The sequence below is a fragment of the Pipistrellus hanaki genome (genome assembly GCF_964339955.1).
Source record: "Pipistrellus hanaki genome assembly, chromosome: 6".
Lineage (NCBI taxonomy): Eukaryota > Metazoa > Chordata > Mammalia > Chiroptera > Vespertilionidae > Pipistrellus > Pipistrellus hanaki.
This window is the reverse complement of record NC_140508.1, coordinates 20,329,017-20,344,369: the sequence shown is the minus strand read 5'-3', so window position 1 is coordinate 20,344,369 and position 15,353 is coordinate 20,329,017. Positions and strand designations below refer to the sequence as shown.

The 15,353-nt window shown below is 41.4% G+C and overlaps 1 protein-coding gene across 2 annotated transcripts in view; it reads left to right on the top strand.

Moving 5' to 3' along the window:
* PCSK2 (proprotein convertase subtilisin/kexin type 2) overlaps nucleotides 1-15,353 on the top strand; it is a 255,372-nt gene that overhangs the window by 123,196 nt on the left and 116,823 nt on the right. For both annotated transcript variants that reach the window (XR_014795318.1, XM_084887637.1), the window contains exons 3-4: nucleotides 10,163-10,276; nucleotides 11,071-11,179. Coding sequence is in view for 1 of the 2 variants with exons in the window: in XM_084887637.1 (XP_084743763.1) it covers nucleotides 10,163-10,276; nucleotides 11,071-11,179 (223 nt within the window). In the remaining variant the exon portion in view is untranslated. The remainder of the gene's footprint in view (nucleotides 1-10,162; nucleotides 10,277-11,070; nucleotides 11,180-15,353) is intronic.

Genomic DNA, 15,353 nt, shown 5'->3' with positions numbered 1-15,353 from the left:
ACAGTCACCAGCCCCCCAAATATTTTTGGCATATGCCAATTGCAATGTCAACACACCCTGTCAGCCTGGAACTATTCCATCGGCAATTGATGAAATACCAATAGTAGGAAAGAATTGCCAAGGCATTGCTGTTGACAAAGGGGTGGACCTTTGTGGAAGATTAAAAATAGATGCCCTTTGGAAAGAAAGAACTGGGGAATTGAATCTTCTCTCTTCTTTAACTCTATTGTCTGAATCCAAAAATTAAAACTTCTTCAGATGTGAGTTTAAGAAACGGAGGTTGTGGATTTTCAAGAATCCATTAGTGCTCTTTAGCAGGCAGCTTTTTAGTATGCTCCCCCACAGAAAACATATAAAGAAACAATACAGCAACCTTTGTCATAGCAATAGATGGTGCGTGTATCCTTCACACTGTGGACACGCTGTGCATAAAGAATGTGTTTCGAAGCAAACACCTTTGGGGGGGGGGGGTTTCAGCATGCCCTCTCACCCCCCTGCTCTCAATCCTCTCTTCTAGTGGCACCCAATTCTGAGCCTTGCATCCTTTGTTGTTGCTTTCAGTAGCTCTTCTCCCGGGCTTGCAAGACACTGCCCAAGAGTCTCCAAATTACCTTTTCTATCATGTTCACTCCTTCCTGACACCAATCTCAACCAGCATCAATGAGAAGAGCAATCTAATTAATGAGTCCACACACGTAGATCGGGAAGTGATAACACCTGGATGTGTTGCCTTTCCCAGAGGACTTATTTTCCTAATCTTTTTAAATAGAGACATAATCAACTTAGGTAATGAAGGCTTACTGTGAAAACTTAACTGTTCGTGGCTGGAATTCAGTCAGTGTGCATGTACCCAGGGCAGGGGTGAGGGGGATTTTGGGTCACTAGCAGCTTTGTGCCCCTCAAATCAAATCGTTTGCATACTGATCAAAATCCTGCCCCTGCTTTCACCCTCATAGATGAAATGGATTCCATAGACATATTATATATCATAATTTCAGACAGTAACGTTTATAGTGTGTCTCATAGTTTCCAAGAAGAAAAGATTATTTCACATGATCCTCACCATTAGGCCTCTATGGTCAAGAATCCCACCATCTATCTCCGTGCTCTACATCAAGGCATAGACAAACTTTTTCTGTGAAGGGCCAGAGAGCAAATACGTTAGGATTTGTGAGCCATATGATCTCTGTTACAGCTACTCAGTTCTGCCACTGTAGCATGAAAGCAGCCAGGGGCAGGATGCAAACAAATAGGTACGGCTGTGTTCAACAAACTTCATTTGTAAAAAACAAGCAGTGGGCTCGATTTGCCAATCCCTGCTCTAGATGGAAAAAACAAAAACAACATAATTCAGAGAACTTGAGGAGCCTACCCCAGAACACACACAAATAATACATAAACTGACCCAGGACCTGATCCCATTTTTTTTTCTGATTCCAAACCTAGGGCTTGTTTGCACACCGCACTGTGTTTGAGGTATGGTCTTTGGCATGTGGTTAAGTCACAACTTTGGACTAAATCACCCATGCTTTTCACCCATCCCTCTTTTCCCCACACACACTTGAGAAGCAGAAGCTGGGACTGGGCTCCCATCATACCCTGCAATCATGGAAAGAGAGTGAAGGTAACTGGCTCATAGGACCAACCAAGCAATCTTAATGCTATTAGCTCTCCCTAAAGATGCTTACCAGCCATAGACAGAATAATTAATGAACTTGCACTGCAAATTCAGTCAGATTCACCTGTTCCTTCCAGACACACATTAGTTAGCCCTCCCTCCAGCAAAGAATTCAGACCAGGTATCCTAGAGACATCCCCACCCAGCATCTTCCTTCTAGTTCACTAGCAGAGCAGGACCATGCACCAGCGACAAGGTGGAGGTTTTGTAGGGGACGAAGCTCTGGGAAGCTGTGTTCCTGCGCTGTGCTAGAGCTATTCACTCCCAGCTGAGCTCAGGAGCACCTTCTCTATGGGACCTGCCAGCTTTTCTTTCCCTCCCACTTCTGAGTGCCTTCCCAGGAAGGAGGAGCACTGTGGTGGGGCCACAGCTAAAGTGGATAGGGGAAGTACCTTTGCCTCACTGCACCTCTTTTCCCTCTCATCTTCCTGCTCCTCCTCCCAACTGTCCACTCAGAAACTTTCTGTGTTAGACTGAGGTTCTTCTGCCTACCTGCGATGGAAAACAAAGCCATGGAAGTGGCCCAGGCAGGCTCTCTTTGGTTGTATTGTGTCCAAGGCCAAAGCTAGTAATATATGAATGCTAGAGGCCCAGTGCATAAAAATCATGCATGGGGGGGGTCCCTCAGCCCAGCCTGCAACGATGCCAGCATCCCGAACCCTGGTCAGCCTCTGGCCAGAGGCCTACTTGCCCTCCCTCCACAGGCTGGGGTGTGTGGGACACTGGGGCTTCTTGCAGAAACAATGCCGCCCCAGAGTCCTGCATGCCCCAGCTGGCCTCTGGCCAGAGGCCCACCAGCCCAACCTCCCTCCCTCTGAAGGCCAGGGTGAACAGGACACTGGGGCTCATCACTGGAGCAACACCACCAGCATCTAGCCTCCTGGCTGCTATGGGTGTCACCATCTTTGTGATGAAGTGATGGGTTAATTTGCATATTACCTTTTTATTAGATAGGATATTAAGGTGGCTTAGCCTTGCTTTGCTTCTTTTCCACACTCACCTCTCAGGAGAACCTCATTGAGAGGATCATGTCGTTTTAGCCAAGACAGCATTCAGGGGTACCTGGCATCTCTGGAAACTTGTCCTCTCAAACAATGTCCCAGTCTAGTCATCCCTGCTTCCACATCTGACATAGCACCTACCATCTTTTATTATCCTTTTCCTTAATATAATCCCCTAAATCCAAGTCATGACATTCCCCACCATCTCGGAAGTAAGAGCAAGATTGAAATCATGCTGAAGTGCACCCCCAAATAAGATGCACGTGTGCCAGCAAACCTGGTAGCTGGGATTGGACCTGCTAAAGGCGCTCCAATCAGTTGCCTCTGTGCTTCACTCCACTAAAACATCTTTCGATCCCTCCCTAATTACCTTGACTTATCTCGGGATATCTTGTATACAGAGCTTTAGTTGATAGATAGCAATTTGTTAATATCTTGTCACTGAGATGCAGTGACGGGAACTGTGGCCAGAGGCACGCAGCCATATCCTCTCTCCTCAATTGATCGTCTTCATTTTTGCAAGATGGGCAAACCTCTCTAAATGAGGGCAATCAATACCGTGCATTCAGCCGTGAGTGTGGCTTAACTCCCTGTTCTTTGAAAAGTTAATCCCTGTGATTTGCCTATAATTGGGCTTTCCAAAAGAGTCACCCTGCCTGCTCAAGGGGGAAATTAAGTAGCCAGACTCACCGACTGACTGCTGCCTGTTCCCTCCCTTCACCCTCCCTCCCAGCAATTGACCTCCCTGGGTCATGTCCCCCCATACCTCTCTCCTTTCGAGGTCCCTGTTTGCATTTTGATAACCAAGGCCAGCAGTTGGTAACAAAGCAGATGAACTAGAACATCTGAGCTTAGGTGTGGTCTCCTTCCTCCATCACCTTTCACACCACCAGCAGCAATGGCTTTTTCTGGGTTCCTTGTTTTCTAAGCTGTGTTCAGCTCATCAGTTCAAACGCTGGTATAATACACTGACTTGGAGAGGCAAAGGCAAAAAGAGGTGGGTGTTCTGCCTTCGGGACACATGGGAATGACTCCAGCTGGTTTCTTACCTTTGGTTTGTCTGAAGCTAGCTAAGAGCAAGAAGAAGAAAGGGCACTCTGGCCTGCTTTAGAATAAGACATGCCTGGTTTAAGGTGGGATGGTACAAGGGAAGGCACCACCCCAATGCCTTTCTTCCTTCCTCAAAAATTATAGCATTGGCAATGATTATAGCAGCAATTGTAGGCATATATTGGGTATGTACGGTACTATGAGTTAGGCATTGTTAGGTTTTATATGCATCATCTTGTTTGATGCTCACCAACACCCTCATATGAAATAGGAGCAGAGAAGCAACATGGAACAATAGTGAAGTATGCAGATATCTGGACTTCCATAACCAAGTACCACAAGTCGGTGTCTTAAACAACAGAAATATATGTCTCACAGTTCTGGAATCTGGAAGACCAAGATCAAAGTATAGATGGGGTTCAGTCAGCCCTCAATATATGTTAGCCATTATTATGTTTCATTCCCACTTTACAGATGAGCTGATTAGGATTTTTAGGGGGATACAAGTCAACTTATACAAGGACTTTTAGTGGGATACAAGTAAATAAAATAGTTCTTAGTATCCTATATAATAAAACCCTAATATGCTAAATGTCTGGTTGTCCATTCAACCAAAGCATAATATGCTAATGATATGCTAAGGCCTCTTAACCACTCACTATGTTGTGCACTGACCAACAAGGGGCAGACACTCCTATTGGTAGGTTAGTTTGCTGCTGGGATCCAGCTGATCAGGACTGATCGAGACAGGCCAGACATGCCCTGGAGCCCTCTCACGGTCCCTCCCAAGCTGGCCAACCTCCCATGTCCCTTCCCGGCCCTGATCGTGCACTGGTAGGGTCCTTCAGCCTGGCCTATGCCCTCTCGCAATCCAGAACCCTTAAAGGGATGTTAGAGAGCCAGTTTTGGCTAGATCCAACAGGCCAGGCTGAGGAACCCTACTGGTGCATGAATTCATACACCAGGCCTCTAGTAGAAAAATAATACTGTGACAATCAATTACACTGTGGATTCATAAACTTCAGTATTTTCAGCAACATGTATTTTTGTGTTCTGTGTTCCTTTTCCTGTGCTAACTTCAAGCCAAGAAGTTCCCCACACCCTTTGAGACAGGTTTTCCTATTGTTCCCCTTTCTCGCCCCTCTGCTGCTCAGCAAGTTAATGCTAATTAGCAGCTGTTTAATCATCAGCCCAAGAAGAAAGCAATCCAGGACCTGCTCTTTAGAGAGTTACATCCACCCTTCAGCCCTCCAGATAGCGGAAGGTTGACTGTGTCTCTTGTCTTAGGGAGAGGCAATGTGGCTTAGTGAAGAGTTCATAGCATTTAGAAGTGATCAACCTGGATGACTCCACCATGCTTGCAACTGTTGGACAATGACCTCAGAACCTCTCTTTTCTCAACACTACAGTTCTGTTGACAAGATTAAATGTCACTGTAACTTTTAAAATAGTATGCTAATGCCCAGAGATCGAACCTGCTTATAGATGCACAGAAACATTTTTCAGACGACTGAATAATTTTTAATTGAGGAGAAGGATTGAGGGGGAGGGTATAGGGGAGTTACTCAGGTAAAATTTGTGCTGTGTACATGTGTTTAATTCAGGTTTAAAATATCTATCTGTTCATTTTTAATAAAATAATACCCAGCAACCAAACATGTTTGCTTTCTTAAATTTTTTATTTGTGTAAATATTTAGGTCTATGTACCAACTTAGGGAAGTATTCTAAAATGAAATACCCCCAAAACCGGTTTGACTCAGTGGATAGAGCGTCAGCCTGCTAACTGAAAGGTCCCGGGGTCGATTCCGATCAAAGGCATGTACCTGGGTTGCTGGCACATCACCAGTAGAAGGTGTGCAAGAGGCAGCTGATTCTCTCTCATCGATGTTTCTAACTCTCTATCCCTCTCCTTTCCTCGCTGTAAAAAAAAAATCAATAAAATATATTAAAAATAATAATAATAATAAAATGAAATACCAATGCTAGCTGTACATTATTTTTTGAGAAGGTAAGAAGCTATAATTAAGGCACATGCATGTCATTGGGACCATATCTAAGTGGTAATGAAAGGTATCCTGTGTGAAAAGTTATAATTAAGAGGAAGAGGAAGAGATAATAAAACCAGCCTTTAGTTATAATGTGAGGAAGGAATGTAAACACTAGGAAATACTTCTCTGACATTTAGGGCTTTCTCACAAATAGAATTAAAACACAGAAATCTTCCCCAGAGGTCTTTAAAAGTAGTTTATAACCTCATCTTTCTGCTGCTGGCAATTTTACTTATGATAATAAAAAAATCCAAATGACCAATAGGAGGGAAATTTTTGGGTAAATTACAGTACTTTATGGAATATTTAGATAGCCATTAAAATTAAAATATGAGAGCTATATAGCAGCATATTAAAATTCCTATGGTTAGAGATTTAGTGAAGAAGGTGCACAATTTTATCTATAATGTGATTACTGTTATGTAAAAATTAGATTTGAATGCAAATTCAGATTGGGGGAAAAAACACAGAAAAATAAAAGCAATTGATGGTATTTCATGGTATTGTTGTGGCAGGGGGAAATGAATTGTTTTCCAGTTATTTAAGTAAAAATATGTCTTAAAGGTGTTCATCTCTCTTGAAATTTTATCTGTGGTTTTCATTGAGGACCAGAAGATAAAGCCCTCGGCAGTCTTCTGAGGCCTAGTTTTTAGTAGCACAAGATTTCAGACCATGGAGTCCTGCTTTGGTGCTCCTAAGTTGCAAGGAGGGTGGTATCTAGAGGGTCACATTCCAAAGCATCACTGGTCTCCATTAAAACATAATTTATGAAATTGAAAATTAATCTTATGGGAATGCATTTAAACAGTCTTATCATTAGCATATACTTGGTCTAATTGATTTGGGAGTGACATTGTAACAGCTTTCACTGCTATTACATATTTAAAAAGATGAAATCTGATGTGTCCTCCTGTGTTTATGCTGCTGGGAAATAAACTTGCAGAAGGGAGTGTTCAAACGTCCACATGGTAGATAGTCTTGCTCAACAAAGATCCCTGTGAAGGGAAACTGCTCAATGAAGTCATTCCTGACGATGAATCCAATGTAACCAGACTCTGGCAGGGCAGGCCAGTAACTGCCTCCATTAGTGAGGAGAGCAGATAAAGGCCAGATTGTGGGACCAAAAGGGGAAGATGAGATGGCCAAATGCAGGCTCCTTCCTTCCCAAGTTAATGTGACAGTCCTATTTGAATATAGGTTCTGCCTTTATCCTTGGTTTTGATCTCCATGGGTTAAGTGGTGGTCAACCTTGGTCAGAAAATATTAAATGGAAATTTTCAGAAAAAACAATTAATTCTATTTAAATGGTGTGCCTTTGTGAGTAAATTGAATTCTCACACTGTCCTGCTTCAACCAGCCCAGGATGTGAATGATCCCTCGGTCCAGTGTGTCCACACTGTGTATGCTCTCCCTCACTCCCTCAGTCACTTACTAGCCTTCTTGATTACCAGATCGACTATAGAGGTATCCAAGTGCTTGTGTTCAAATAATCTCTATATTAATAATGGCCCCAAAGCACAAATGATGCTGGCAATTCAGATATGCCCTAAAGTGCTTCTTTTAAGTAAGAAAGTATGTATGTGTGTGTGTGTGTGTGTGTGTGTGTGTAGGAAAAAACAGTACTTTTTGCACTTTCGGTCATTCACTGGGGATCTTGGAACGTGGATAAAGGGAAACTATTGTATTTGCTTTCAGAGTACTAAAAAGGTTTTATGAGGGGTGTGTCTGGTTCTTTCCAGGTTGAAAACTACATTGACTTGGACATTTTAAATGTTCTATATTAATGCTTACACACAAGCACAGAGACACATATATAAACGTCTGGATATATTCTGTGGCAGCTGTGAGAACATGCTGACAGGCCCCTGATGACAGATAGAGTAATTGACCAGGGACCCCAGCAGCTGCACTCTGAAATTTATTACCGTGTTGGCAACAAGCCACCCTGGCTGGGGCTGCTCCAACCGGTGACTGAGCTCGGCAGAGTACTGAAGCAGGCCTACCCCGGGGAGACACAGGGGCCCTCTGACAGCTGACTTTGGATCCCCAACAGCTTTGCCAAACCTTCTTTAGACTATGGGGCAGCCAAGGACTCTTTTGCCCAACCTTGTATGCCCTCTTCTTTATGGGGTCAGACTTGCAGCACAATTTCTTGCATTTTTCTCTCCTAATAAACTTCTTGCATGTTTAATCCTATCTTGGCATCTGCTTCATATAAACATATTTAGGGTGCCCCAAAAAATGTATACATACATTTTGAATAATTATAAAGGCATTGCTTATTAAAATACATTTCATTTTCAAAATTGAGTAATCAGCTGTTAAAGTGTGTATACATTTTTGGGACACCCTGTATGTGCATATGTATTTAAATTTGAATCATCTGATGGGCACTAGTTGTGTCCAAATTTTGCATTACAAAAATATCCATTCATCCCCGCCAGCATGGCTTAGTGGTTAAGCATTGACCTATGAACCATGAAGTCATGGTTTAATTCTCAATCTAGGTACATGTCTGGGTTGCAGGTTGCGACCCTAGTGTGCAGGAGGCAGCCAATCAAGGATTCTCTCTCATCATTGAGGTCTCTATCTCTCTGTCCCTCTCCCTTCCTCTCTGAAATCAATAAAAAAAATATTTTTAATAAATATAACCATCTATCCCCCACACCCCCTTTTTTTAATGATACTGCTACTTTTGGGGGGGATTTTTATAGAAACTACACCCCAGTGAATGTCTCTTGCTGCAATACCTCCAAAGAACTCACAGAGCAAACTAGATTTCAGAGTGCAGAAGTTAGGGTCCCTGGTCAATTACTCTTGCTACACTTCCTACTTCTCTTCTATAGCATTTTAGATAGAATTAGGAGTTTTTCTGGCACAGGAGCCCCAGGCCTTCTGTGTGTGTAGATGGGGAAGTGAGGAGCTACGCCCCCACAGCATTCTTCCACATTCCAGGGAAGCAGGAAGACAAAGGTTTGGGCCTCATCTTCAATCTCTTCATTCTTCCCTGCCCACCACCATTCTTGACTTGGACTCTCTGATTCCATATCAGAGTTCTTGATTGCAAGCAACAGGAATAGATTCTGTATCACTTATGCAAAAGAGAACTTGTTGGAAAAGTTTGGGAGCTTACAACCTATGAAAGGCTGAAGGATCAATCAGGGCTGGCTCTCCACACAGATCTTTTGTTTGTTTGTTTGTTTGTTTGTTTGTTTGTTTGTTTGTTTTGAGCTGATTCCCATGGCTGTCCTGCAGGATTCAGGTCCTGGAAGAGAGGTACCCACTGAGCACCTCTGTGGCAAGGAGAGCTTCAGTTTCTTTACGGCAGGCAGGTGCCTTAAATTTCACTCCAACTAACAGAACCTAGTGGATTCAGTGATGGCTCAAAGTGAGCTTCTCTAAATAAGATTTAGGTGGAAAAAGTACTCTCAAGGAAGATTAGGTGGTAGGGCCATTAAGAGAAATAAAATGAAAAAAAAAATAATATGTACTTTTCCCCAATATACTAGGGAAATTTGTTAAAAAGGAGAAATAAATGTCGGGCAGAAAAAAATATAATTTAAATAAATAATAAATATCCAGCACACACTTTTTATACATTTGCATAATCTGTGAGTGTGTAGACGTTCAGAGACTAGTCACAGCTATTGAGCGATAGATTAGTTTTTGCCCAAGTGAAAGAAAGTTTCCTGATTGAGACCGAACCTAGCTGTTGCCAGGAGCTTGTTTGAACTAATTCACCTCCTGAGTTTATTTCCATCCAAGGGTTTGGGCTTCTAATGTTTTACTGTCCAAAACCGAAGTGTTGTTATTGCAAGGACAGCAGCACCATCCATCAATTTCTCTTCAAAGGTCCCTCGCTTACCTTCTAGAGCTTTGCTATTGATTTACTGGCTCTCCACATGGGTCTTCTGTTTTTTGTTTGTTTGTTTTGAGCTGATTCCCAAATGTGATAGCACAGTACTATCAACAAATGGAAAGGCTGAGAAACCCTCCAGAAAAAAATGATCAATGAGGTTTCACTCTCTCCCTCCCTGAATCCATATCACTCTCCTTTCCTTCATAAAAGTATTCCTTTGCTTTGTTTTCTTTCTCTTAATGGCGCACCACCTTATCTTCCTTGAGAGGACTTTTTCTATCTAATTCTTATTTAGGGAAACTCACTTTGAGCCATCACCAAGCCTGTTTGCTCACTGCAAGCAGAAATAGATGCCCTTGGAAAATAATCAGAAAGTGAGAGTGTATATGAGATAAGCATAGCTTTGGGTGCGGGGGGGGGGGGGAACACTTCAGATACAAATGGAACTTGAATTCACGGAAATAAATTTCAAAAAATGAATGCTTAGGTTGATAGTCAGGTAATGTGCCATTATTGTCATTCCAGGTAAAGATGGCCTTGCAACAAGAAGGATTCCAACGGAAAAAGCGAGGGTATAGAGATATCAATGAGATCGATATCAACATGAATGATCCTCTTTTTACAAAGCAATGGTATCTGGTAAGTGTCTCTGTATTATTCCTAACGTTTCTCATTTTGAGACTTGGGATACAAAATGCATTTTCATTTCCTCATTATTCTTCGGGACATTGGCCAGTATCCAACTCAGTCAATTGCTCTGTCCCCTCTGATCCGTACTGATTTTCTAGCACCCACCCAAGCATCTCATTCCCTAATCTGCTTTCTTCTGAACTGCTAAGTAGCCATGGCCTCCTAGGGTCAAAGCAACTACCAAAAGCAGATCAGATTCTCCCAGACTCTGAAAAGTGCCCCAGCTATCTTTAATCAGATCAACAAATATTTTTAAAGCAAGATTGGTGTGGTAGTATTGAAATCGCAAAGGTAAACAGAACATCTCCCTCTTGCAAAAGATACTGTATGTAGTAAGGAAACCATATTCACATAAGAATAACTCCAAACAATATGTGCTAAATTCAAAATGTGAAGTATAAATCAAGAACTACAAAAGCAAGCACTTAATTCTAAACTGGGGAGGGTTTCTGGAAACGGCAGCTCTATGGAGTTTAAAGATCACAACCTGCTCATAAAAGATGGGAGGATTGAAACTGTGTTTGTATACTTATAAAAAATATATAAAGCATTAACAGTGTATATCAAAAAATTAAAGGAGGATGCTAGTGGGGGGATGCCCAGAAGTACTGCTTCAGGGAAGACACGGTCTTTGAGCTGGTGCTGGAATAGCAGATGGCTACAGAGCGTGTCAAGCAAATTTTTGCACAGGTGCTTTACTCCACCAAGCTAATGAGATTCTCTGCTTGGAATTCCTGTACCAGATCAATACTGGACAAGCCGATGGCACTCCTGGCCTTGATTTGAATGTGGCAGAAGCCTGGGAGCTGGGCTACACAGGGAAAGGTGTTACCATTGGAATTATGGATGATGGTGAGTTTTTCAATGCCTTTACAGCATTTGTAAGCAAGGGTGTCTTTGCAGTGCTTCGGCATAGAAGAGAGTCCTTCTTTTGGAGGCAGAATAGCCAGATGTTGGGCCTGATAACCATCTATATATACTGTGGCCAAACCTTCACCTTCCTCCAAATCCATCATCCTCAAATTTGAGGATACCCTTAATAAACATTTGTTAATTTAATAAATTAAATAAACTAATGAAATCTGACCATCCTGCAACTTTAATTTCTTATTAAACCACTGCTTATACTTTACCTTAAAACATCTTCTAAACCTCTTTATATTTACCACCTATTTCTCTAGATCCACACTGTCCAATATACTAGCCACTAGCCATATGTGGCTATTTAAATTTAAACTTCAATTAATTAATGCTAAATAAAATTAAAAATTCAACTTCTAGCTGCATTTCAAGTTCTCCATAGCTACATTTCTAGCAGCTGCTGAAATTCAAGCCAAAAGCTCCATTTTTATTGTCACAGAAATTTATGTATATTAGACCATGTGGCTCTATGTCCATGAAATAGCTTTTTAGCCGCAGGATTGCGCTTTGGAGAATTTTTTACTTTATTGTTACTTTCAGAATGAGCCTTTGTAAGCAGTCTTTGATAACATTTTATGATGCATGACCCCTAGAACATATTATCCTATCCCAAACACCTGCCAGATAAAAATTTAACAAAGCTTTATTTTCAATAGTTTTTTTATATGAAAGCCAACAGTTTGGGTGAATTGTTTTTCTAACTACACATGTCCTTGGCTCTGCCAAAATCCGGGAGCATCTCCTCCCTGCAGTTATCTCATTGGGGATGTACTATCTGGGTCTTCATTAGCTGTCTGGGTCTCCCAGAAAAAGTGCCACTGTGCAGTTTTGGCCCAATTACATATAAAGACTATACAAAGATGAAACAACGGATGGAGCCTTTCCCTTCTGAAGATCCTCAAAGAACACTGTGTTCTCTAAAGCAAGCCTTTGAAACAGAATTGATGGGAAAACAAGGGGACCCAGAGTGATTAAAATGGCTGCTATCCTTGTGTGGGCTCATTAAATAGCAACATAAAAAACAATGCCTCCCTGTTTTCTGATGGGTTCGACGTTTTGAAGTGGATGTAAAAGCTTTCTCCAGCAGCCGAGGGTTTTCACAAGAAGAAAGGAGCTCTGCACAAGAGTGTCTGGGCACCCTGTCTGGAGCTGAAACAGTCTCTCCCTTCCTAATGTTTTGGTTTAGAAACTGAAGTGGCTGATGGCAGCTCGCCCAGGAGAAAGATGCAGCTAGGTTTGGGGAAAACCTACCTAGGATCTATTGTAAGGACCATACAACATATCCACTGTGTACTCCCTTTTGGATATTAGAGAAGCACCCTCAAAGTGGCACCACAGTGATAACAGATAGGCACACCGCTCTTATGAAACCTCCATCAGCCCTATGATTCCTGCTTCAGGACTCTTTAAATGTAACCCCCTCACCTGAATGCCCATCGTCCCTTCCAAAGATAGCAAAGATGGCTCTTGCCTCTGCTCCATGTTTCCTGGCTTGCAAGGCCAAGTCCTTCAGAAAGTTTTGATCGAATTTGATTTATCTTATTTCTTCTGCTCATCAGTGGTCTTTAGGATTCCAAAAAAAGAAAAAAGAAAATTCTCTGCCTCCCAATTAAAACTCCTACCTTCCCCCACTGTTTTGGTCACCTACTAACGCAGAGCAAATCACCCCCAAATTAAGTGACTTTAACCACTATATTGTTCTCTCTCACAGTTCTGTGTATTGCCCAGGCTCAGCTGGACAGTTCTGCTGCTGGCCTTTCTGGGGTACCTCATGCAGCTAGAGTCAGAAGACGGCTGGGACTGGATGCAACCAGAGGCTCCCTCCAGCTCCATGCAGTCCCAGCCTCTCCACTCCATGTGGTCTCGCCAGCAAAGTAGATGTATTTTTACAGATGACTCAGGACTCCCAAGAACAGACATTCAGATGCTGGCTGGGCTATGGTCATCAGAAGGCTTAACTGAGCTGAACCAAGATGGCTAATAATTGATGCTGGCTGCTGCTGGGCTCAGCAGTCAAACAGAGGGACTACACATGGGATTCTTCCTTGGCAGCTTGCTTTCTGAAGAGTAAGCAAGGGTCCAAAGGAAACAGGTGGAAGATGCCTGGCCTTTTCTGACTTAGCCTTGAAAGTCATGGCTTTTATAACCTATTTTTAGAAGCAACCACAACCCAGTCAGACTGAAGAAGAAAGAATAGACTTACCTTTAAATCAGGGAGGGGATAACCTTGTCATACTATAGAATACCATATGGGATCGGTGATACTGAATCACCACCTTTGAAAATACAATTAATCCATACAAGTCCATAGGGATGGTGCAAGGGGATAGCTTTCTTAGAACAATGAAAGTAACTGGTCTTAGGACCAGTAATACATCTCAACTAACTATTACCGTTCTAACTAGGAAGATGTACATGGAGCTCCTTGCTAATTCCCTGAAGTCTCTGGAGCTTCCTGGGAATTTGGACTATTGTGGATTAGACTTCAAACCAATGGCAGATATTAATGGTTTATGAACAAAAATATAACCAAATATTTTAAATTTGTGCCCCATATTTATTAGGACTAGCTGATGAGTAGGTGCCCCTGCAGACCATGAGCCAGTGTCTAAACTGTCTGTTTTTTCTAGGACCTACATAGGGTCTATCAGTTTTTCCTGAAAATAAACAAATACATGAAAAATAAGATTGAATATGTTACTAATACAAGAAGTAAAAAAATGAGCTGATTAGAAGATGTATTTGGTATATTCCCCTGAATATAAAATTTACAAAACTCTTAAAATACTATTTAATTACCATATTATCATTTTCTAGCTTCAGTTCATTTTTATTTTTCTGTCATCCTTCACAATTCTATAAATAATATTTTTTTTCTCAGACTAAAGTCTGTATCTGTTCTAACTTAATACCTGGTCTTCCCCATAACCCAATTTAAGATGTTTTATTTAATTGGGCTAAATTTATCTTGTCTTAATTCTAATTTCCTTTTGGTCTCAGATTACCTCTTTGCTTCAATATTTTTCCTTCACAGAGAAGAGACTTCTATTTCTCCAATAATTCCCCTCCTAAACAACTTGCACTCCCAGAACATGGAGTTATGTTTTAAAAAATTGACTCATTGTTAGAAAAAAACGTTCTCTGTGTGTGCATCTTTGTGTTTGTCATTTTTCTTTTACCTTACCTGTTTGTTACAACATTTTTTGCCTAACAATGAGTTCACAAAATTTAACAAATTTTAGCAAATATATACAACAATTTAATTCCAACACAACATTTTAAAATCAAGTCAATTTTTTTAAATGTTCTGTTCTTCAGCATTATCCACATACTTCTAGTGATATGGTAGATAATGTTACTAATGATGAGGATAGAAATATAATTTATCAAGTGTCTACTACAAGCTAAACACTTTCAATAAATTGGTTCTAATATTGAAAATTGCTTTACAAGGTAAATAATATCCCCATTTTAAAGACAAAAAAACTGATGTTCCAAGATATTATGTCATTTAGCCAAAATCACACAAATACTAATTATAATGTCTGAACCTGAAATGGTACTGGATCTATTGGTCCCATGGCCCAGGCTCATCCCTAACACAACCTAAACTAACCATCTCTAAATTAGAGTCCAGAACATGGGTCTGCAAACTTTTAAGTGTTTGTCTTTAAGTCTTCTAACCCCTGTCTCTCTCAGCACTTGAGAGGGAAATGGGGAACGAAGGAAGAGGAGGAGGAAGAGGAGGAAGAGGAGGAGGGTGTTGGACAGGAAGTGACCAGCTATACTCTCCCAAGATATAGAAATCAGCATGATAACAGTAATTGTTTCAGATGTCAAAATATCAGCAGTGAGATATGAAACACGTTAGAGCAGCTTTCCCTAGAACAGTGATTCCCAGTCTAAAAAGTGCTTATCAGAAATGACTTGTGCAACAAGAAGAAAAAAAAAAAAACATTTTTATAAATACAGTTGACCCTTGAAGAATGCTGGCTTGGACTGTGCGGGTCCACATATATGTGGGTTTTTCTATTGGTCGGCACAGTTCAAACTTGCTTTCTTCAAGGGTCAACTGATGGTTGGGAATCCACATACGTGGAGGACC